The 24,770-nt window shown below is 37.9% G+C and overlaps 2 protein-coding genes and 1 long non-coding RNA gene across 3 annotated transcripts; 1 reads left to right on the top strand and 2 right to left on the bottom strand.

The window, feature by feature from the left end:
* Nucleotides 1–4,206: 4,206 nt before the first annotated feature.
* On the bottom strand, nt 4,207–4,732 carry LOC114823704 (uncharacterized). The gene is made up of 2 exons (XM_070809046.1): nt 4,681–4,732; nt 4,207–4,574 (listed from the first exon to the last, which is right to left on the bottom strand). Exons 1-2 carry the CDS (start codon nt 4,730–4,732, stop codon nt 4,207–4,209), a joined length of 420 nt encoding a protein of 139 aa, XP_070665147.1.
* Nucleotides 4,733–4,886: 154 nt separating this feature from the next.
* On the top strand, nt 4,887–7,894 carry LOC103449869 (uncharacterized). Its single transcript, XM_008389191.4, has 3 exons — nt 4,887–5,343; nt 6,717–6,981; nt 7,506–7,894. The coding sequence occupies exons 1-3, from the start codon at nt 4,902–4,904 to the stop codon at nt 7,738–7,740; spliced, it is 942 nt and encodes a 313-aa protein (XP_008387413.3). The 5' UTR covers nt 4,887–4,901; the 3' UTR covers nt 7,741–7,894.
* Nucleotides 7,895–8,777: 883 nt separating this feature from the next.
* LOC114823703 (uncharacterized) lies at nt 8,778–10,291 on the bottom strand. The gene is made up of 3 exons (XR_003771695.2): nt 9,999–10,291; nt 9,337–9,396; nt 8,778–9,067 (listed from the first exon to the last, which is right to left on the bottom strand). It is a non-coding gene; the product is annotated as an uncharacterized lncRNA (long non-coding RNA).
* Nucleotides 10,292–24,770: the final 14,479 nt, after the last annotated feature.

Below are 24,770 nucleotides of genomic sequence, written 5' to 3' on the forward strand. Positions count from 1 at the left end.
AGATTGGTTGACGTTGTCCATAAGCAAAATCATTTAAAGATTGAGTCTCGGATTCTTTCCATGAGTCACTCGATTCCATCCCAACAGGAATGGGATATGAAGGGTAGGGAAATGTTGGTTATGAGTATAACCATGGTTACTACTTCCCACTCCAATATAGCTCAAAGTTATAGATAACGAGTCATCTTCTTGACTTGACAAATTCCCCTTGCCTCTTTCTCTACGAGTATAGTCCTTCCCTATGACACCAATTCCTGGTCCTGCCCTCCTCCTGCCATGGTCCTCATCCTGTGTTGCATGCGTGAAGTTTGCCTCACCAGTGAAGGGGCTCATAAATCCGAGAAGTGGTCCAACATAGTTTCCATATCCACCACTACCTCCAACTCCATTATGTCCTTCATCATTCCCATCTCCGGTGGTAGGTGAGTCTCCTGATCTTGTACTAGAGTTATCATTAGTATCAGCAGGATCTTGTGGTTGTGTAGGATTGGAAGAAAGTGGAATTCCAGTGTTTCTTGGTCTTGGGCGCAAAAGTTTTTCCAAAGAGTCAACGCTGCTAGATCCCACCTCCTCCTCCAATACTTTTTCTACATTTATCCCTTCATTACGTGCTTCTTCAGCAACTCTTAGAGCTGGGTTGCCTTCATCATCATCATCTAAATGAAGAGGTCTAATCCATTGATAAAGTTGGTTACCCTCTGTATCATCATCTTCAGCAACAATATCAAACACATCTAGTGGGTCACCACGGTCGACATGATCTATTTCTGCTTCCTTATCTTGAATTTGAAGCTTCATGTTGTAGTAGCAATAAACTAATTTTTCCAACCTACTATGAGCCAACCTATTTCTTTGCTTTGTGTGTATGAGTGTAAATGTACTCCAATTTCTTTCACAAGCAGATGAGGAAGTTGTTTGTGATAATACTTTGATTGCTAACTTTTTCACAGTTGGTGCATCAGTCCCATACATGATCCACCATTAAGCTATAATGAAAAACAATGTTAATAAGCCTAATAACTCCAACAAATTCTATTATAAACTGATAGTGAAATATGTTTACACTCACTAGGAGACATTTTTGTTCGATCAGCAACTGATGTTGGTTCTCCAAAAGTTCTTCTTGCATCTTTAAACCATGTTGGCTGAATTCAATAAATCGTGTTAGTTTAATCCAACAATGTAATTATTATAATTTAAGTAATTGTGTACCTCATTTCCAAATTGGCCAAGTGATGGTGATGTAGGGTCTAATTTAAAGTATACATTATGTACAACACGTATAAGGGTACCATCATCTCCAACACCGGGTCTGTATTGGTATTGAGGATTCAAATAATATGATATTCAAAGAAACACATACTCTAATAAGAGAAATAATATTTATGCAACTAAAGAAATGAATTGCAAATTATGACATAATTTATACACGCTGCATGTAAATCATGGTATAATGTTTTATACCATCGGTCATCAATTATCTTTATGACCCACCTTGCACCATGTTTTCTTTCCAAGTCATCCTTCACTACACGCATCAACTCATATATTGCCCCCATAGTAGGATACACTTCTGTGTCAACAATCCGTAAAACTTTGTAAAGAGGTTCAAACACTTGACACACATGTTCTGATTGAGTCCAAAAAGCATGATCAAGCAATATACTTTTCACCATACGACTTGCATTTGAGCAGCTGAAATTGTGGTTGGCCCAATCGTCACTAGTGAATAGTTGCTTCAACCCTGCTTTCTTCTTAAGTAGGTTGTCTAATGCAATATAGTTGGTAGCGAATCGAGTGGTAGCTGGACGAATAATTTTTCCTTTGCAAAATTCACGCATCTTTGCCAACAACCAACCGTGATTGTAAATATAATTTGTGATCGTTCTAGCTCTTTTTACGACAGTAGCAATATTCTCTCTCTCTTCCCCATTGCCTCAAACATGAGATCAATACAATGTGCTGCATATGATGTCCAAAACACATTATGATGCTTCATTAACTTTTTCCAGCTTTGACAAATGCAGAACCGTTGTCGGTCACGACTTGGACAACATTATGTTTTCCCATTTCCATGATTACATCCCTTAATAATTTGTAAATATACTTGTAATTCTTTATATGATCTGAAGCATCAACAGACTTCAAAAAAATTGTCTTTCCCTTGAAGTATACCATGAAGTTTATGATAGACAATTTGGTCGGGCCAGTCCATCCGTCACACATGATTGTGCAACCATTAGTTTCCCACTTGACCTCAACTTGTTAACATACTCGCCAATGTCTTTATACTCCATTTCCAAATATTTGTTTCTTACCTCATAGGAGTGGGAGGTTGTACTCCAACACCGGCCTGTTGACATCCCAATACCATATTTTTGAAATGATGTGATGATGCCTTCTCAGCAGGGACATTTTCATAGATAAAGAACTTGCTAATTAGACGCCCCATTCCCTCCTTCACATTACCTCCAGTGAAATAACTCCAAACACTCTTTTGACGTGCTTTGGATGACTTATATAAACTTAGGGCTATTGGTGGTGTTGGTTGTGATTCTCTAACACATGCTGCCTGTCTCATTTGTGAACCACCACTTGTCCCGGAACCTTGTGCTCTATTAGGAATTTTATGAAGGTGTTCTCTTTCCCATGCTGACTGTTGAGAGGCACATAATGCTTGTTTGAAACTGCATTGTTCTTTAGGTCCCATGTCATCATCACGTTCGTCCTCATCGTCATCATCATCACTGTTAACCGCTTGGCCAATGACTTCTCCTCGTAGCCCAGCTCGAATATTTTCCATTCCATGTGTTTTCTTTTCCTTCTGGTGTTTTTTATTTTTTAATAATGTGCTGATGAATGCCTTCACTTCTGGAGGGACATTATCGCATTGTTGGACATTATTTCCTGGATCTAATCCACTAAGATGGTACTTAAGTCGTGTCACTCCGCCACTCTTCATTACCCGACCACAATATTTGCAAATTGTGCCATGTTTGTTTCCGTCTACTAGGTCTCCATTTTCCCAAGCTGGATCACGTTTAGTAACTCCACTGGACATCTTAAACGTACCTATATTTATTTTTCATGGAAATTAGGCAATTATTTTTTGGCCAAAAAATATAGTAGTGACGGAAACATATTAAATAGGAAGTAAAGAAAATAGGAAATAAAATTATTCTACAGAAGAATTAAATAGGAAGTAAAGAAAATGTTTGTAAGAATTTAAGTAATTATAAAAATAATATGGAATAATAAAACCTAATATTAATGAATAATAATCCAATTTGATAATAAAATAATAAATAACATTAAACATATTAAAATTATTCTAGGGAATAATTATACAACATTACTTAATTACTTCAAAAAATTAACATGCAAGTATTATTTGGTTCTTAGATCACATGCACGGGTCCACACAAATTTTGTTGTTGTTGTATAAATTACAATAATATAAATATAAGTTTGTAAACTTACCTTAAATATGGAACCCTTTGTGTAAAGGCCAAATAGAATCTGCGTGGAGCAACAATAAAATAATAATTACACAAATGTAACAAATATGGAACTTTCGATGTCGTACATAGCAGCAAAGCCTCGACGATCCTCTGCAGCTTGCCGTCTATGAATAAATGAGAGAGAAAGAAGGTATTTAACATTTAATTTGGAGTGGCGCGAGCTGCAGATCCATTTATTCAGTTTGAAGCTCTGAAATGGCTCTGAAATGGCTCTGGAATGGCTCTGAAAGGGCTAAGGGAAGAATAAGAAACGAAAAGGTGTAATAGAGGTTTTTCAATTTTCGAAGGGTAAAAAAATGTGTGATGATCTAATACTCCACCTCTAAGAATGTGAAAAAATATCACGCGTGACACACAGTTTTGAATCTTGATGAAACCACAATTACTTTTTAATTTTTATCTTGTCAAAAGTTGTAAAAGTTGTCAAGAGTCAAAGACACGGTTTTGAATTATTTGGATGTTTTGTTTTTCTCACACGCCATCACACACACACACACACAGTCAGAGACTCACACGCCACCACACACACACACACAGATCGAGATTCGAGAGCCCACACACGCACACAGAGACCTCAGTCTCTCGATCCTTCTCTCTTCTCCCTTCTCCCTTCTCCCACACACACACACACAGATCTCTTGATCCTTCTCTCTTCTCCCTTCTCCTACACACACGCACAGAGACCTCAGTCTCTCGATCTTTCTCCCACATGTCCTTCTGCTCCTCCCTTGCCTTCCTCCTTGTCCGCGTCTTCCGCCTCGTCGGCGCCATCTCCATCTCCTGTGACCTCTACCTCAAGTTTGTCATCCCCATCAGCGCCCTCTACGCCATTTCCCTCTGCTCCTCCCTCGCCTTCCTCCTCGTCCGCATCTTTCGCCTCGTCGGCACCGTCTGTATCTCCCGTGACCTCTATCTCAAGTCGGTCATCTCCACCGGCGCCCTCTACGTCCTTTCCTTCTGATTCTCCAATTCCGCCTACATCTTCCTCTCCGTCTCCTTCATCCAGATGCTCAAGGCCCTCATGCCTATTGTCGTTTACTCCATCGGCATCGCCTTCAAGAAGGACGCGATAATATCGATATTATCGCGATATTATGGATATTATCTTGATATATTGACGAAAATCAATTGGATAGGTGTAGAAATATCAGACTCTCACAAAAACGATAATATCGACGATATTTCGCCAATATTATCGATATTTTAGACATTGATCTTCATGACTTATTTTAAATGAAAATTAAAATGATAAATTAATAATTTCGAAAAAATTAATATTGACAAATCGTTGAATTTGACGTGCATAAAGGAAATAAAGTTGGTTGGTCGTTATCCTGTGCGCCCAAATCCACATGATCCCGGTTACAGCTTCAACACCGAATGCCACTCCTTCCAGCCAGTATTCACGATCATCCATCTGCTGTAAAAAAATTCTCGAATCACTTTATCACATCACGCCACGTGTCCAATCTCACCGAGGAGGTTCCACACAGAAGCGCAAACAGAAAGAGAAATAAAATGCGAGAAAAGAGAGAGTGCGGGAAAGAGAGAGAGAACCAAGAAGAATCAGATATGGGTAGTTCAGCCGACGGAGAGGATTTCTCAGTGGTCGTTCTGGCGTCCGATCTGGGCGTAGACGCGCGGCCGTTCTTGGCGAACCAAGACAGAGAGATTGAAGAGCAAGAGAATTGGTACGACTGCCCTCAGAACCTTATCTCCGACGAGGACTTCTCTGATCTCGAGCTTTTGCAGTTCTTTAGTGTCGAGGGCCAGGACAAGTCTGGAAATCGTATTTTCCGCATCGTCGGAAAATATTTTCCCGGTAAACAAACAGATCCTTACACTCCTTAATTGCTATTAATAGTATGTGAATTGTTAATGTTTGGTTAAATTTGTTGATTAAATGAGAACTGATTCCTTAGCTGAAATGCAAAATTTTAGCTCTCCGTATCTGATTAAACTGCTAATTGGCATATCCTAGTTTATTTGGCATCTGGGTTTCGTTTTCGAAAATTTTCTGGGTTTGTTTGGGTAAATTGTAATTGGTAATTTTGGTTTGTTCTTTCAAGTTCAACCTTTGGCCTTTAGGATTGGATCGGAATGGATAATCTGCCTTATTAAAGATACGTTGAAGGAATAAATGAAAAATAGTGCCCAACTTGGAGGTTGGGGGTGGATTAATTCTTAAGGGAACTTATCCTTCCAATCCACCCAAAATGGTGGGATTAGAAGGGATAAGCTTCCTTTATGTGCAATCCCCTTCTAATCGCCCTCCAAATAAAAAGTCATTTACCGCTTCCATCCTTCAATATACCATAATATAGTGGGTTTTGATTCCAATCCAATCCTAGAGACCAAATGAGACCTTTACTTTTATATATCTTGTTCAGTCTACTAGTTTAGTTTCATTGTTGTCCTTTTTTTCTCTTTGTATTTCTTCTGTTTGTTTGTAAGGGGCATCCTGTAAGAAATGGTTTAGTATTGAATTGTTTTGTGTATGCCAAGAGGAAGGTAACTATGAACATTAAGCTTGGGTAAAGAATAATGCGGGTTAAAATGACTGTATGTTCTTGAATATGTAAAATCTAAACACGAAATGGTTATCAAATGGGGCCTTCAGCTTACTAAAATTGTGCGGTGTTGAATAGTGAAATTCTTATGTTTCTAATAGCATGTATAGCATAAACCACCATTCCCCATAATCCAAGCAGAACAAAGTGGGTTTGAGTTTTTACGTTAGTGGGAAATTGAAAAGAGACGACTAGATTGATTTCTGAAGACCATGTCTCCCATCTTGTACTCTTCCTATAAGTGCTTACTTTTGGGATTTTTGCAAACAGTTAATTCAAGGTGTGGGGTAAGCTAAGCTAAGCTAAGTGGCTGGTATCGGACACGTACACTGTTGTTAGTTGAGTAACTCAAGCTTTAGATTCTGAGAGTATTTCAAGATCAGGTCTGGGAGGAGCAAATTGAGTTAAATTATCCTACATCCTGCACATATATTGCAATTGCATCCCTTTGTTGACGTTGTAGCACCTTGTGTTTTCTTCCGACGTGGCTTTTTTCAGATCAATTGCTTTTGAATTTTGTATTGGCAGGAAAATAATTAATTCACGATCCTTTGTTTTATTTGCCTTATTCTAGTTTTGGTGCCGCACATGACAATTGTTTAATTATCCAATTATCTTTCTGTAGCTCCAGTTGTTAGTGCAGACCGGCTGAAGAGGTATATATTCCACAAATTATGCAGTGAGGTCCCAGAAGGGCCATACTCCGTTGTTTACATGCATAGTACTGTGCAAAAGGAAGATAACTCCCCTGGCATAACTATCTTGCGGTGGCTTTATGAAGACCTTCCATCATACTTGAAGGACAGGCTTCAAGTTGTGTACTTCGTTCACCCTGGGCTCCGATCAAGACTTGTCTTTGCCACTCTTGGCCGATTTTTCTTAACTGGAGGGTGAGTATTTCATATATTTTGGATATAATTTAACAATAATAATGTCTTACTAATATATGAATAGATTAACTAAATGAATGAAAATGAGAGTTAGTGGATTAGACTGATTAGTATTTTCTGAGGATTGACAGGTCTCCTGACTTTGCTAATTAGTAAATACTGTCTTGAAACCTGGTGACTATTTAGTTCAGTGAACCGAAAATTTAGACATTTCTGCCTTTGATACGAGTAAGAATCATTTTGGCGTCTGATGTTAAACTTATTTGAATGACTGCTGTTATTTTGGTTTTCTTAGTGGGAAAAGGCTTTGTTGTTGGTGTCGGTTCACAAGACCTTGAGGCTTAAAGCAACACTCTAGTTTGTAGTCATGTAGATTAAGCCCAAGTATTCCTCAAAGGTTTTACTTCCTAAGTTTATAATTTCTCAAGTGAATTTATGTCAATAAGTGAGTTTATCTTTGGAAATTGAGAGGCATGATGCTGAACTTGATACACTGTTCTTCTAAAAAATTTATTTATGTGCAGCCTATATTGGAAAATCAAGTATGTAAGCCGGCTGCAGTACCTATGGGATGATATAAAGAAAGGAGAGGTTGAGATTCCTGAATTTGTCAAAAATCATGACGATGTTCTTGAGCATAGACCACTAACAGATTATGGCATTGAACCGGACCCTCTTCACATGCTTGAGGCTCCATCAACAGCCTACTCATTTGGAAGGTATGAGGAGAGATGGACGTCAAGAGAGTATACATCGTAATTTGGTACTTTGTAAACTGCCCTTGCCTAGTAATTTGGGTTTAGGCATCAATAAGCTTGGTTTGGGAAGTAGCTATCATATATATGCATATGCTTTGTACAGAAGAATAGTCTGATGTTGTGTTGAGTTAACTTATATTTGCTTGTTGCTTCTAGGCCTTGTTTCGTGTTTTCCTTTCTCTCTCCTAGATAGCTTATCCTTGTTTTGTTTTGTTTTATTATGTGTTCGGTAGGTTCTTTTATATTGTGTTCTTTTTCTTGATATCAAGTACGATATTCATTCATAAGAGATTTGAATGCGTACAGACATGGAGGATAGAGTACACACTAATGGGTTTCGGTAAAAACCTTGCTGAGGATTTCAACCTCGTCGAAGGAAAAAAGAGTGTTCCATACCAAAATTACAAAGATAAACTTTCCAACATAATGAAGTTAGGATAACTTATTTCTTAAAGTGACTTTAAAAAAAAAAAAAAGTTATGTAGACTTATAATTTAATTTTATGAACATTTTAACTTAAAAATATTTAGATTTCAAAAATATTGAAAAATCATTAATCGACACCATGAAACTCATGGACCAGTATGAAAGAATATTGACACACTCCGACCTGGAATGTCTACCTGGACTCCGAATCGAAATGTGTTGGTCGACACAAAGAAAGTGACGAAGCCATAAAATGTAGTAATGTTGAAATGTGAGTAATTTTGAACCAAAAAGTGCATAATTGTAAGAGTGCGCTTGTAAGCGGGAATGAAACCATTTCACTCGTGATGTTAGAGTATAGGTAAAGTAAAGTAGAATGAGAATTGTACCATCGAAGAGAATCTCCAATACCAAGATTTGTCAAGAATTCTCGTTGACACAAAAGCTCAACAACTAAAACCTAGAGTGGCGAAAAACAAAGGTGAGTGGGCTTAAAAATAAAGCTTTGTAAAAACCTTTTCAAAAACATAATAACTTCTCGTCGTAAAATGAGTATAGTTTTCAAAATATACATACTATGTATAGTATGAAAATAGTTACTATAACCTGCAATATCTCAAGAATTCAATATGTCACAATATTTCTTAGATAAACATCTAATGTTTGGTAATGTTCAACACATGCTAACACACGAGTTCATGTAGAGGTATAGGATTGGGTGTAATAATAATTTATGCTCTAATACTACAATCACATGAAGACTAGTGCTATGTGCGTCACATACAAATCCTAATGGCCTATAGCAATCTAGGACAACACTGGCACCTACAATGGATCCAAAGTGAGCATACGATGCGATGTGAACATATACGTGAAAGACTGGCCCTGGTCCCGGGTGAGACCTAACACCAATGTAGCACACGATGAGCAGATAACGTAAGTATAATCATGTAACGGTAAATCGATAATTCTAATTAATGCAATACTATTCATGGTTGTAAATCTAATTAAAGCATCATGTAGGATTTATAATGATTTCCTAATTCTCATCGTTACGTCATTTCTTATAAACGTTAATTTAATTATGGCATCACATATAAAATTCATTATTAGGTGTATATATGGAAACTAAACAAATATATATACTATATAAAATAAAAGACCCACTCACAAATCATGTCGTCGAGTCGAACCCGCCTTGTGGGCATAAAATCCTTGCGATGCGTTTCACCTAGAAACAAAACCATTTACGTAAATATATAACGTACTAACGTATATACGTGTTTTCGTACAAAGTACAGCTAATAAAGAAACTATTTTAAAACAGTTGAATTTCGAAAAATGGAGGGCGGATTTGGGTTCAACTAATCGAGAAACCTAAGGAGGGACTTCGGGTTCCTCCACGTGCCACCATAAGGTGGTTGCACAGGCAGCCATGCACCGCATACGCCAACCACCTTCTTGCATTCACGCGCTTATGAGTACGATTGTACTCGACTTCCTCGTGAGTTCCTGTAGTTTTGCAGGTTTTTGGTCTGATTTCCAGAGCTCCGTTCGAGCTCATTTCTCAGTCAAACTCAGTGATTCAAAAGCCAAATCAAAGTTAGAAATGTGGAGAACAAAATCGTACCAAAATGAGATCGAGTTGTGGTTGGTTCAGGTCGGAAAAATGGTTTGAAAATAGCCTAATAGTCACGGTCCAACTTTTCCAGAATTTTGGAAAATGCTTCCTCGAGTACTATCTATCCCAAAAGCCTAGCAAAACATGCCTAAAACCTTAAGGTTCTTCATAGAAAATGAAAAAGTAAAAGAGAAGGAGTTCTAGAGGTTTACCTTGGTTGCGTTGTGGAGTTTTTCCAAGAAAAATGGATGTGGCAAGGATGTGTTTTCTCTACACTTGCAGAGATAGGGAGCGATGAGAGAGGGAGGTAAAGAAAGGAGAGAGTTGGGTAGTTAGTGATGGTGTGGACTTCGCCTGAGTGGCGGTGGTGATGATCATACATGGTTGGTGATGTCTCGGTTGGCGTAGAGGAAGAAAGAGTGGGATGTGAGGGAGAAGAGAAGAAAAAAAGAGTGGGATGTGAGGGAGAAGAGAAGAAAAAGAAAAAAAAAAAAAGTGATCCCAGAGATTTCGAAGGTACGTGAGAGGAGGAAAGATTAGGGTGTGGGCCCCACTAGCTCACATTCCAATGCCATAAAAGACACAAAATTAAAAAACAAATCCCCACGACGGGTAATTACCGAAATGCCCTTTACATTCATAGTTTCGTAAGTTTTTAACCGTAACTTTGAATTTGATTCCGCTTGCGTCTACACGTTCGTGATTTCGGTACTACCAGAATACGCTAAAAGAATGAATCGTACATGTCGTTATACAATGACCAACGAAAGCCAACCCACTCGCCACAAGGGACGGGTTGTTACAATATGAAACACAAAAGAATTTTTTGTTTAATTACTTTAGTCATTTGATTTAAATTTGGACCGTTAGATCTTTTTTTTACCATTGAATTTGATCATATTAAATCTTAGCTGTTGGATCAATGAATTTATAATATAAAGCTTAAAAAATACACATATCAGGTGGGCCAGCCCCACTAACCCAGGGGGAAATTGACATACCCTAACCCGAAATGTTCACCTAAATTCCAAATTGAGTTGTGTTGTCTGACACCCAGAAGGTGACAAAGCCATAAAGTGTGGTGATGTGGAAAATATGAATTATTTAAACCTAAAAGTGACTAAATGCAAGAGTGCGCATGTGAGCAGGATTGAACCCATTGCACATGTGATGTCAGAGCATAAGTAAAGTACAATAAAAGTAGGATAAGAATTATACCATCGAAGGTACTCTTTTATACCAACATTTGCCAAGAATTCTCATCATCACAAAGGCTCTGCTATTAAAAACTGGAGGGGCGAAAATCAAGGGTGAGTAGGCCTGAAAATAAAATTTTGTAAAACCCTTTCGAAAATGTAATAACCCCTTGCCGTAAAACAAGTACAGTTTCCAAAAATAGCATACTACGTATAGTATGAAAATAGTTACCATAAACAGTAATATCTCAAGAGTGCAATACTTCACAATATTCGATAAATAAACACATAATATCTCGTAATCACAGCATAAAAGAGCATATCATATCGAGTGCTCATCGACATATGCTGACACACGAGTTAACACAGAGATATTCTAACATGAACATGACTGGGTGTAATAACGATTTACGCTCTAGTACTAGAATCACGTGAAGAGTGGTGCTATGTGCATCAGAAACGAGTCCTAATTGCCTATAGCAATCTAGGACAGTACTAGCACCTACAATGGATCCAAAGTGAGCGTATGATGCAATGTGAACATACACGTAAAGACTGGTCCTGACCCAAGCAAATACTAACACCAGTGTAGCACACGATGAGCAAATAACGTAAATATGATCATGTAACGGTAAATCGATAATATACGTTGACATAATACTATTCATGACCATAACTATCATTGAGGCATCTCATAGGATTTATAATGATCTCCTAATTCTTATTATTACAACATTTCTTAAAAACGTTAATTTAGTTATGGCATCACATAGAAAATTTATTATTTGAGATATATATATATATATATATATATATATATATATATATAGATATATATATATATCTATATATATATATATATATATATATAAACTAAACATATATATATATATTGTATAAAAGAAAAGACCCACTCACAAATACTTGTGAGGTTGCAACCGTTCGAACTAGGAAAGCCGAAGTTTCCAATAGTAATTGCACCTAGACATAATGTTAGGACCCGTTAGTATAACTCAACTAAAAAGTCACCCGGGCAAATTTTGTAAAAAGTCACCAGGAAAGTCAACGGTCAACCAAAAAGTCAACCGAGCAGCCTAGGCAGTCAACTATGTTAAAACTTTGATATTTCACTAAATGGATGCCAAAACGGACTCAGGGCATCAAAATTAACCTAGGAGGGTTTTCGAGAAAAATTCAAAAAAGTCAACTAACGGTCAACAGTTAAAGTTAACAGAATATTCCATCGTCAAACGAAATATTCTGTTAAAACTAATGGCAAGTTAATCGAATATACTTGGGGGAATATTCCCTACAAATTCTGAAATGAACCCGGGTTGGATTTGGTAAACTCGAGTTGGATCTAGGTTTGAGTCAGTTTGCAGATCCAGGTTTGGATCTGAATTTTGGTTATCAGGTCAGGTCGACCTGGTCCAAGTTGCGGGTCCAATCATTGGTTCTTGGGGATTTTGGCTGGGAAATTTCTCGAGCTCCGATTTGGGTTCAAATCTTAACCATTTTCTACATACTATATATGGATTTGAAGATATGGAAGTGTAAATTAGGAATATAGCAATATGGGGTCGAGTTGTGGCCGGAAACTAGACCTGGCATTCGTGTCGTGTTTTCTGTGTTCGTGTCATTTTCGGGTCATACCCGATATCTTAACGGGTTGTGTCGTGTAACACCTGTTAAAATAAATGGGTAAAATGACCCGACCCGATAATATTAATAGGTAATATGACCCGACCCGTTACCCGTTAAGGAAAATATATTTTAAACCAATAAGTAATCAAATGAAAAACATAATACTAAATAAGTATATACATACCATATTGTCACATCCAAAACATAAACACACATTTTTCTTTTAAGTATATTTTCACTTATCTAAAGTCTTTAATAGTTTTTTAATTAATGTAGAAGTGTAAAAAAATATAGAAAAAATATATAAACGCTCGTAATGACAAACTTTACAACTTTCATGAAGAGCTTAACTTCGAAATTCGCCACTGTAATCATATAAATCATAGATCAAAATTTAACCGTTGATTGTTATTTACATTTACGCTTCATTGTTATCATCAAATTTTGTTTTTTTTTTCAGATTTTCTTTTTTGAAAACTTGATTTATTAGAGGATGCAGGAAGATGAACTGTTTGGATCGTTGATATTATATTCAGAGTTTTACGGTTAGTGAAAATATTGCTTGATGTTTATAAAGTTTGTACAAACTATATGACATCGACTCATATTTCAGTTAACCGTAAATATCAAAACGTAATATCAAAGATTTGAATCGTTCATCTTCTTACATCCGCCATATGATCATGTTTCGAAAAAGAAATTTTAAAAAATGAAATTTAGTAAAACGAATAAAGCGTAAATGGCAATCGACGGTTAAATATAAATTTAAGGTTTATGAATTATAGTGTTGGATTTCGAAGTTGACCCCTTCATGAAAGTTGTAAAGTTTGTTACTATGAGTGATTGTATATTTTTTTTTTACATTTTTTACACTTCTACAATAATTTTTATTAATTTAATTAATTTTTCCCTCAAATAAAAAACATTATTCATGAAGGTTTGGAGGATTTTAAAAATCTAAACGATAATGTAAGTGTAACCATTATCTACTCATGGAGGAATAATGATGAATCACGAGTGTTTATATATTCTTTCACATTTTTCATACTTGTATGTATGTCTTCTTAGTTCTTGCCTATACAAATACTATATTAGTTTATTTTAATTTTGGACAACAACATGTTAAGTAAAATTTATCCTAGTAATGATAATAAGGAACTCTCATAATTAAAATAAATAATGACTAAAACTTTTTTTTTTAAACTTATATAGAATAATAATACAAAATATATATTTAATATAGAATATATTGTATATATTAATATGGCTATTGTATTTTATAATAAATATTTTAGTAATTAAACTTTAAAATTATCAAAATAAATTTTTTCTTAACGGGTCGAAACGGGTTACCCACGTGTTACCCGCGTGTATATAATGACCCAATAAGTTATCGTGCTGACCCAAAACCCGTTATTTTCGTGTCGTTTTCATGTTGTATCAGAGATTACCGAGTCTACCGGAAACTGCTGAAAAATGGCATGCAACCCTACAAACTTTCGCCGAAATCTGGGAAATAGTTTCCCCAAGTTAATTTCATACTAATCCTTCACCAAAACAAGTATTTATCATCTGAAATCTAGACCACAAGGAATGAAAACTAAGGAAGTCTAGTGGCTTACCTTCACCGGAGTTGTCAGGAATTCACTGTGAGTCGTCGGAAGAAACGTGAACAGTGGCCTCTGCCACTGTTGGGTTCTAAAGTCTTGGCTTGGTTCGACATGGGTAAGAAAATGACGATGATGGTGTTGGCCTTAGTTGGGGTGGTGCAGCTCACCGAAGTTGGCAAGGCAAGGTGGTGGTGTCGGTATTGTTGTAGATAAGAAGGACGCAAGAGAGTTAGAGTGAGAGAAAGAAAGAGTCCTGAGAGATGGGAGTAAAGAGACACGCGACAAAATAAGAGATGAGAGTTTGAGTGTGGGTCACAAGGGCCACAAAAAATCCCATGAGAAATTATTAAATTAATTAAGGACCAAAACTCTAAAATGCAAAAATACTAAAGTAGCCTCACGTTTGTAATTCCGTAAAATTTTAATTGTAACTTCAATTTTGATTCTGCTTGAGCCCACACATTCATAGCAACGAGTACTACGGAAATACAGTAAAATAGTAACTCATACGCGTCATGAAATGACGGTCAACAAAAGTCAACAATCTTGCCTCTCGAGGCATTTTGTTCAATTCACTCTTTTAGAAATAAAATATTGTAAAATCAGGGATAGGTCCTAACATATATCCTAACATATATCCTTGCCTAAGTTTGCCCTAGAAACGAGTTTTGAGTTAAAACTCATATTTACCCCAAGGGTTGGAGCAAGTTGGGGTAAGTTTAGAACCTAAACTTTGAGTTTTACTCTAAGGGTTTAAGTAGATCTTAAGCTTATTGTATTTTGTCAGAACTTGGGGGGGGGGGAGGGAGGGAATCAAGTATGCCACCAACACCTTATTATGGTGGTCATTAGAACTGACACTCAATCATTGTTGCCACCTTAACCATTATTGTCATACCATTATTGCCACAACCACTACTTCCCACCACTATCACCATCACCACGACCATGAATATAATATTATAAAGTAATATAAAAATGAAGACTATGACAATATTTTATGTTAAACAAGATCAAATCTGACTTATCTAAATTATGAACTATCAAATTAAATATCTCAATTCATATTTTATTAATTACATTGAATTGGAATTGAAATAAATGAAAATGAAATAGGCAAGAATTAAAAGTTAGGAAAACTAATGAAAAAAGCTTGAAAACTTTGAGTTTTAACGAAAATGACAAAAAGATGTTGTAAATGAATAGTACCAGGATTGATTTTTTAGAGTAAAAATGTGGTTTTTCGTTAAAGTAAACAATACTGGAAGTATTTCGTTAAAGTTCCCTTAAAAGTTATGGACATGGGTGTATAACTAGAAATTTTGGTCTAATAAAAGATCCAAATCCAAAAGCAAAAACCCAGATCTCATTGGCCTACCGCATTCACTCGTAAGAGGAAATTGTAGCAATAGTCTCTTGATTTTAATTCAATTCGAGTAATGGTCTTGTTGATGCACAAAATCAGTGAGGACTTTGGTACAACAGAAAGTGTTAAGTTTGTAACCTTCGCTAGATTGCTCCGGTTACTAGTGTGGATAAGTATGCAAATGGATAAATACATGGAAGCAGACACAAGATGTACGTGGTTCACCCAGATTGGCTACATCCATGGAGTAGAGGAGTTCTCATTAATTGTGAAGGGCTTACACGAGTACATAGGTTCAAGCTCTCCTTTAGTGAGTACTAGTGAATGATTTAGTACAAGTGACATTAGGAAATATTGTGGGAGAATGATCTCCTTTTATAGAAGAGTTTCTAGCTTTGTTCTGACATTGACATATGTCGTGTTGTAATTGGCTTCTGATGTTGACACGTGTCACGCTGTGATTGGCTTCTGATGACGACACGTGTCGCACTGTGATTGGCCTCCTGGTTGGAGGGAAACTCTTCTGGGTCCTTAACGGTATAACGTTAACTAGTGCTTAGTAGTTTCGGGATTGGTCAAGTATGGTACAAACAGTGCTCCCTTAAGTTCCCGAGTGGGGGAAGCTCTTCGATTGGGGACTTGCAAGATCCAAGCCACTGAGTAATCATGAAACTTCTAAGTACTGAAGTGTGGTATCATTTTCACTTGCCTTATCTGTCTTATAGGTAGATGTGGCATCTTCTCTGAAAGTACTTTTCCTCCATTCAGGGGTGGTATCCTTAACCGGTAGAGATGCACAAGGTAATGTATCAATTTCACTTGAAGCTTACTTGCAGTTTCAGGCTTGGTCAAGCGTGATACAAACCATGTAGTAGGGGTCCCCTAAGTCGCCGAGCTAGGAGACCTGCCGAAAAAGGTGACAGACAAGGTAAGCAATCAGAGCTCCCAGCAATCAGTCCCAGATCAAAAGTTTGATTTCGAGTTCCGGCTGATTGTTCCCATTCTCCCTATCTTACAAGCAGCAGGAAGGATAAAGAGAAGAAAAAGGAGAATAGATGATATGGGTACTTTTGCTTTTGAAGAAGTAACTTTCCACAGGCTTATTCTTAAACTGGGCTGGAAGGTTTTTTGGTTTCCTCCAAAGTATAAGGTCGACTCAAGAATTTGAGGGTCAAAACAAGTCCATCAAATCAAGAGTGCGTTCGACCTTGATGATATGGGATACTTTTGCTGTAGACAAAGTAATAGATGAATCGGCATGTGTTCTATTGCGCTTGTCTCCACATGCTTCCTTGTATCCTTCTCACTTGCCCTATATCTTCCTCAGGCAGATATGGTATCTTTTTTGGAAGCATAAGATGTTGAAGATGAGTACTCGAGAGCAATGCCAGGTAAGTAATCAGGCAAGGAGTTCCAGGTAGTCAGTTCCTGATTGGAAGCTTGATTCCAAGTGCTGACTAATTGCTCTCTTTCTCCTTGTCTTGCAGGTAAGAACAAGGTCAAAGGAAAAGATAGGGAAAAAGCATGACATGAGATACTATTGCTTTTAACGCTGATGATATGAGATATTCTGGCTCTGGTGTGGCTTGTTTGCAAAGGTATTATCGGGGGCAAAATAAGCTGAGTATTTCAAGAGACTTTGCTGAGAGTGCCCTCTCGGATGTGAAGAAAAGTTGAGCATTTTTTTTATTTGCAGGTTTGCCTGGCTGTGGAGAATGAAGGTCGACATATATAGGAATTGTCCCAACAATGAGTAGTAACGTTGTTCCTTTACCCTTCTTGGTCATAGCAATGTAGTAGGAACTGCAAGATTCACATGTTTTAACTTTGTCAGAGCACTTTGAAAAAGTGGTCTGTGGTATCTGGAAAGCTAATGTTGCGTGTGAAGATTGCAGATAAGCTTTATCCAAGGAAATTTGGCTCTTGAAGTTCAGAGAGAGATGCCTCTTCGATTTTCGAACAAGCAATCCTGTCGAGGACCTGGCTCGAGATTCGGAGAACGGTACCTCTTCGATTTTTGAGAAAGCAATCTTATTGGGAGTCTGGCTTTTGAGATTCGGAGAGCGGCGCCTCTTCAATTTTTGAGAAACCAATCTTGTTTGAGTCTAGCTCTCGAGAGTCGGATAGCGGTGCCTCTTCAATTTTTAACAAAGCAATCCTGGTGGAAGTTTGGCTCTTGAGATTCGGGGAGTGGTGCCTCTTCGATTTTTAAGCAAGTAATCATGTTGGGAGTGTTTTCTCGATGTGAGTAAAGGTTGGGCATTTTGCCAGTCTGCCTTGCCACGGAGCACGTAGGTTGACACACATAGGGACTTTCTAGTTATCAAGCAGTGGTGCTGTTCCTTTACCCTTATGGGTAATGGTAGGGTAGTTGGACCTTCAAAATTTATGTGTCTAAACTTTGTGAGAGATCTTTGGCAAAGTTATTTGTGGTACCCGAGGAGCTAATGTTGCGTGTGAGGATTGTCGACATATTTTACTCAGGAAAATCTACTTCTCGATATCCGGAGAGTGGTGCCTCTTCGATTTTTGACCCAATGGCCCTGTTGCCCTTTCTTTTATAGGGGCACCAATTGTGTGCAAGAAGTACGTGCAGAGAGTTATTGCTTGTAGGAATTTTCCCTTTATTTTTGTACTTCAGAGATTTATTGCACCTTATTTCTCCTTCATCATTTTTGAGAATGTCTGGTCCATCCGACTGTCGTTTTGACTTGAACTTTGGTGAAGAGGCATCCATGCCTTCTCAAGACAACATATGGCGCTCATCCTTCTTATCCCCTACTGGTCTTCTTACCGTTATGGACTCTGTGATGAAGAATAATATGACCGCTGCGGTGGTGGCCAGGAACCTTCTCACTCCTAAAGATAACAAACTACTTTCCAAATGGTCTGATGAGTTAGCTGTTAAGGATTCTCTGACTCTCAGTGTTCAGTGTGCAGGTTCTATGTCTAATATGGCCTAATGCCTATTTGCTCGAACCCGCCAAGTTGAATCATTAGCGGCCGAAGTGATAAGTCTCAAACAGGAGATCAGAGGGCTCAAGTATGAGAATAAACAGTTGCACAGGCTCGCACATGACTATGCTACTGATGCGAAATAGATAAGCACACAAATTAAACCCTCTTTTTGTCAAATTGTAGTAAAGATGTAAGTAGGGATCGTTCTAGACCGGGGATTAGGAGGGATTGCTAAACACTTGAAAACTGACTTAAAAACAGAAAACAAAGTTTAAAACACTAAACTAGACTCAAAGAATGCAAAACTAAAGGTTAAAACACTTAAACAAACCTAAAACTCAAAACAGCAACTAGAAGGCTCAAAACTGCCTAAAAACCACTTTCTGGGCAGTTTTGAGCACCTACACTAATTTGGACGAAATTTGATGAAAACTTGAATCAAAATACTTAGCAACACAAATCAAAACACTTTCTAACTAATCTAAGACTTCAAATTAAAGGGGGATTTGTTTTGGACGAAAATTTAACACAAAACAGAAACTTTAACTAGCACAGATTGTAAAAACGATTTTGGTGAACTAGATGGATAAAAGGCTAGTTAGGAGGTTCTTCTCCACACATGTCACACTTGCAAACAAAACGATTTTCAGTTGTTATTCCAATAAATTATAAAGACTCAATGCCCCGAATTAACCGTGAATTGCACTAATTAACCCTCAGTTTTTCCAGAATTTATCAAGTTGGATGATTGCATACGACAACCCAAAACATTTCCTACAAGTTCCCTACATGAATTGCATAATAGAGATACAAGCACGAATCATTAAGTTCTATGAAAAACATAAGCATTGACGAAGCATTCGTTACTATGAATTGCATGAAACTTATGCTAAGAATTCATTCAACGCGATCGTTTTCAAGCGATCTTCACTACTTGTGATTATAAGATTGTAACTATTAGGTGAAACTCCCTCATAATCTAGCATCATATTCATGCATGAAAACTAAGCGTGCACTCTCAATCAACATACACAAATAAGTTATCAATCAAATAGATGAACGAATTGAATCCACAACTTATGAAATAACAACTGAATGTAATCGAATCAAATTGCAAGCATGTACATGGTTTCGAATTACCCCCCAACCAAGGGGGTTTAGTTCCTCATACTCACAACATAAAGTTTATTGAATTGAAACATCGAAGACATAAGAAAGATTACACCTAAAACGCCCAAGAATTCCACTTTGAATTTCTGCACGTCAAGCTCCTCTTCTCTTCTCCTTGCTGCGGCAGAGATGGTTTTGGGGGTTATTGGATGTGGTTTTGGTTTAAGAATGGAGTTAGGATGATATGGTGGTGCGGCAAGGTGTGTGGATGGTGTAGGGAAGTGTAGAATGGTGTATGGAGGTGGATGGTGGATGCGGCAAGGTTGGGAAGTGGCTGGAGTGGATGAAGGCTGCGGCAAGGAGGTGTATGGGTGATGGTGGCTGTGGCAAGGTGGGGGAATAGGGTTTAGATGATTTCTGATTTGTGGAGAGGGATGTCATGTGCGGCAAAGGGGGTAAAACACCTATATATAGGCACCTAAAACCCTAATTAAATCAGATTGAAACAATGGGCTAGGGTTTAGGTGCGGCACTTAAGTGGACTAGGGTTAAGGTTTGTGAAATAGGGCTTCTAGGATGGACATGTGCGGCATGGGCTTAGGAGAAATGGATTAGGGTTTAACATGGCAGAAATTGAATGATTAGGCCCTAGGATGCGGCATGGACTTAGGGTTCACAAGGAATTAGGGTTTAAGTCATCTAAAAGCCCAAAGCCGAGAATAGAAACTCACGAAAATGGAAACCTCCAAGAATAGAAACTTCCAACTTTAGAAACTTTGGTTGCCAATTCCGATTTAGGAAAGATCAACCCAAAATGGAAACTTTTAGGCTTAGCTTTCCTACTTCAAGTAGGAAACCTCAAATCTCAAACTCTTCAATTTCATCCCAACCTTGTGTTCCAAGCATGTCCTTTTCATTCCAAGCTCACTTTTTGCTCCAAAAGCTCCAAATTGCATCATTTCATGTAATATGTCCTTTAAACCTGAAAACACATGAAAAGTAGCTTAAAAGACTACTTTAACGAAGAAAACATAACAAAGATGCATAAGAACTAGCTAACTAAGGCGCATAAATATGCTCCTATCAGCTACAAACATGAAGAGGAAGCTCGACCAGTTACAGGAATCTGATGGTCAGATTTTACTTGATTATCAGAGGTTTGTGGGTTTGTTCTAAAGGCATTTATTGCCTTCGTTTTCTGGGGCTATACCGCGTAATGAAGCTCTAAATGATCAACCTTCAATGTCTCCTCCTTCTGGGGTTCTGCCTAGTACCGAGGCTCTGAATAATCACCCTCCGGTGCCTTCTTTTTCTAGGGCTCTGCCGACTGCTGAGACTTCTCCTGAGCATCCTTTGTGAATGCTCCCTCTTGTTTGTTTATTTTGATTCATGTATATGTGCATATTTGTAACTTATCGAAGATATCAATAAACAAGTTTTGCTTCATTTCAACGTATTGTGTTAAATACACCAATGCCTTCTTCACTAAGTTCTTTGAATTTTTTCTTTTGTTGAAGCTTATATGTTGAAGCTTTGTGAGTGAAGCATTTATGTTGAGGTAGTGCTCCCTTAATTTCCCGAGTGAGGAAAACTTCTCGATTGGAGACTTGAAAAATCCAAGTCACTGAGTGGTCGTGAGACTTCCGAGTATCAAGGTGCAGTAGCATATGGTAGGAGTCCCCCAAGTCTCCGGTCAAGGGAGTTGACGAATAAGGCATTTCCTTTCTAAGTGGTAGCCCAAAACTCCTCCTTCATATATATTTGTTATGAAAGTTGTTATGCCCAAAGAAGATGAGGCCTAGGCAATTTTTTTTTTCTTCGAATTTTCAAATTTTCAAATTTTTGAATTTTCGAATTTCTGAAAATATATATATATATATATATATATATTTAAGCTTTGTAGGTGAAACTTTGATGTTGAAGCTTTGTAGGTGAAGCTTTGAGGTTAAAGCTTTGTTAGGTACCATCAATTGATTATGCTTCACACTATCTTGATCAAGATAGTGTGAAGCTTTTGTAGGTGAAGCTTTTGTGTTGAAGCTTTGCAGGTGAAGCTTTTGTAGGTGAAGTTTTTGTGGTGGGTGAAGCTTTTGTTGGGTGAAGCTTTTTGTTGGTGAAGCTTTTGTGGGTGAAGCTTTTGTAGAAGCTTTTGTGGTGGGTGAAGCTTTTGTAGGTGAAGCTTTTGTGGTGGGTGAAGCTTTTGTAGGTGAAGCTTTTGTGGTGGGTGAAGCTTTTATGGGTGAAGCTTTTGTTGGTGAAGTTTTTATGGGTGAAGCTTTTGTGGGTGAAGCTTTTGTGGTGGGTGAAGCTTTTGTGGTGGGTGAAGCTTTTGTAGGTGAAGTTATTGTGGGTGAAGCTTTTGTGGGTGAAGCTTTGTAGGTGAAGCTTTGGAGTTGAAGCTTTGTAGGTGAAGCTTTTGTTGTGAAGCTTTTGTAGGTGAAGCTTTGGAGTTGAAGCTTTGTAGGTGAAGCTTTGGAGTTGAAGCTTTTGTTGGGTAACATGAATTGATTTTGCTTCACACTATCTTGATCAACATAGTTTGAAGCTTTTGAGAATTTATAGTTGTCCTCCATTGATGAAGTTTTGTTGAATTTCCCAATTTTTTTTTTTTGTTTGGGAAACTAGAAATTTGAAAATGTGGGAGAGACAACATATACAAATTTTGCTTCCACACTATTGAGCAAGAAATTGTGATGCAAGCCCCACCATGTAGTAGTCGAAGATTTGAATGAACCATATAAATTGAATTTGCTTCGAACAGTCTTGATCAAGAGTGTGTGAAGCTTTCTATGAGTTGCAGTTGCCCTTAATTGATAAAGCTTTTGTTGGCACCATAAATTAGTTTTGCTTTACACTGTCTTGATCAAGAGTGTGTGAAGCTTTTTAAGAATTGTGGTTGAACTCCTTTGATAAAGCTCTTGTTGGCACCATAAATTGGTTTTGCTTCACACTGTCTTGATCAAGAGTGTGTGAAGCTTTTAAGAATTGTGGTTGCCCTCTATTGATGAAGCTTTTGTTGGCACCATAAATTGGTTTTGCTTCACACTATCTTGATCAAGAGTGTGTGAAGCTTTTGAGAATTGTGGTTGAACTCCTTTGATGAAGCTCTTGTTGGCACCATAAATTGATTTTGCTTCACACTGTCTTGATCAAGAGTGTGTGAAACTTTTGAGAAGTTGCCCTCCATTGATAAAGCTCTTGTTGGCACCATAAATTGGTTTTGCTTCACGTTGTCTTGATCAAGAGTGTGTGAAGCTTTTGAGAATTGTGGTTGCCCTCCATTGATGAAGCTCTTGTTGGCACCATAAATTGGTTTTGCTTCATACTGTCTTAAGACACTGTCTTGATCAAAAGTGTGTGAAGCTTTTGAGAATTGTGGTTGCCCTCCATTGATGCAGCTCTTGTTAGCACCATAAATTGGTTTTTCTTCACACTATCTTGATCAAGAGTGTGTGAAACTTTTGAGAATTGTGGTTAAACTCATTTGATGAAACTCTTGTTGGCACCATAAATTGGTTTTGCTTCACACTGTCTTGATCAAGAATGTGTGAAGCTTTTGAGAATTGTGGTTGAACTCCTTTGATGAAGCTCTTGTTGGCACCATAAATTGGTTTTGCTTCACATTGTCTTGATCAAGAGTGTGTGAAGCTTTCTACGAGTTGTAGTGTTTGCATTGTTACAGATGAGAAATGTCTGAAGAAGATGCAAGAGGGCTGAATAGTTTGATCTTCGTATGCCATGCACTGAAGTTCTTGTTGGCTTGCAATAAAACTTTGTTGGTGACTATAACTCTTGTTGGGCATAAGTGCTCCCCTAGTTGAGTTGTCAAGCTTGAGGGTTTTTAATTATTTGTGAATGTTAGGAGTTCACATGTATAAGTTGTACCACTCGTCTTCTGGTAGGTGGAATGAATGGTGAGTTGCTTTCATCACTTGGTTGGTGGTATGAAGATGAGTTCCTTCATCACCTTTATCACATTTCATCACCTGGTTAGTGGCACGAAAATGAGTTGCTTCTTCACCTGGTTAGTGGCATGAATGGCAAGTTGCCAAGTGATATTAGAGTACAGGTTATACATATCATCACCTGGTTGATGGCATGAAGGAGAGTACGGGTTGTACATTTCAACACCCGGTTGGTGGCATGAAGATGAGTTCCTTCTTCACCTGGTTGGTGGCATGAGTGGCAAGTTGCCAAATGGTATTAGAGTACGGGTTGTACATTTCATCACCTGGTTAGTAGCATGAAGGAGAGTACGGGTTGTACATTTCATCACCTAGTTGGTGGCATGAAGATGAGTTCCTTCTTCACATTTCATCACCTAGTTGGTGAGAATAAGGGCAAGGTGTCGAGGCACATTGTAGCAAGTGTTAAGTGACACAAAGTATTTTGAACCCTTTCGAAGCACAGTTGGCTTATGTATGAATGTGTTGGAATGTATAATTGAACGAATATACGGTGAAACTGTTCGTTTATTTGTATAGTCTTGTTGACATATACTTAGACTTTGTTTCATGTTGGAAACATTCATGTTGAAGCTTTGAACCCGAGTGTTTCATTGCTAGGAATGTAAGAGGATTATGACTGAGTTGTCTAAATCACCTCTTTATTGAATTCATGCCAAATAGTCTTCATTACATAGGATGCCGAACGGCTGAAGCTTAACACTTGTACAATGTGAGTTGACTTGTAATAGTACTTCAAGTGATCAGCGTTCCATGGATGGCCAAAAGTCTTGCCATCGGAACTTCTAAGCTTGTAGGAGCTAGGGCGACTGATGCCAACAACTTCAAACGGTCTATCCCAGTTTGGACTAAGTGTTCTGTCACTCGGGACTCTGTCACAGAGTAATCTTTTCTTCAATACCCAGTCCCCCACTTTGAAAGAACGAGGTTTGACCCTTGAGTCACAGTAGTTGAAGATGCGCTGCTTATAGGTGACATTCCTCAAGTGAGCCTGGTTTCTGTGTTCCTCCACTAGATCTAAGTTGAGGGTAAGTTGTTTGTCATTTTCGCTTTGCACGTAGTTCTAGACTCGGAACGTTGCTTGTTCAAGCTTATCTGGGACAACTGCCTCTATACCAAAGGCAAGTGAGAATGG

Source organism: Malus domestica, chromosome 12 (assembly GCF_042453785.1).
Source record: "Malus domestica chromosome 12, GDT2T_hap1".
NCBI classification, from domain to species: domain Eukaryota; kingdom Viridiplantae; phylum Streptophyta; class Magnoliopsida; order Rosales; family Rosaceae; genus Malus; species Malus domestica.

Bases quoted from the DNA above. Each gene is read 5' to 3' on its own strand.
- LOC114823704 (XM_070809046.1), bottom strand. From the start codon at position 4,732: ATGTCTAAAATATCGATAATATTGGCGAAATATCGTCGATATTATCGT. The intron at 4,575-4,680 runs GTGAGAGTCTGA...TCCTTCTTGAAG, and splicing joins TCGTCGATATTATCGTTTTT to GCGATGCCGATGGAGTAAAC.
- LOC103449869 (XM_008389191.4), top strand. From the start codon at position 4,902: ATGCCACTCCTTCCAGCCAGTATTCACGATCATCCATCTGCTGTAAAA. The intron at 5,344-6,716 runs GTAAACAAACAG...ATCTTTCTGTAG, and splicing joins CGTCGGAAAATATTTTCCCG to CTCCAGTTGTTAGTGCAGAC. The intron at 6,982-7,505 runs GTGAGTATTTCA...ATTTATGTGCAG, and splicing joins CGATTTTTCTTAACTGGAGG to CCTATATTGGAAAATCAAGT.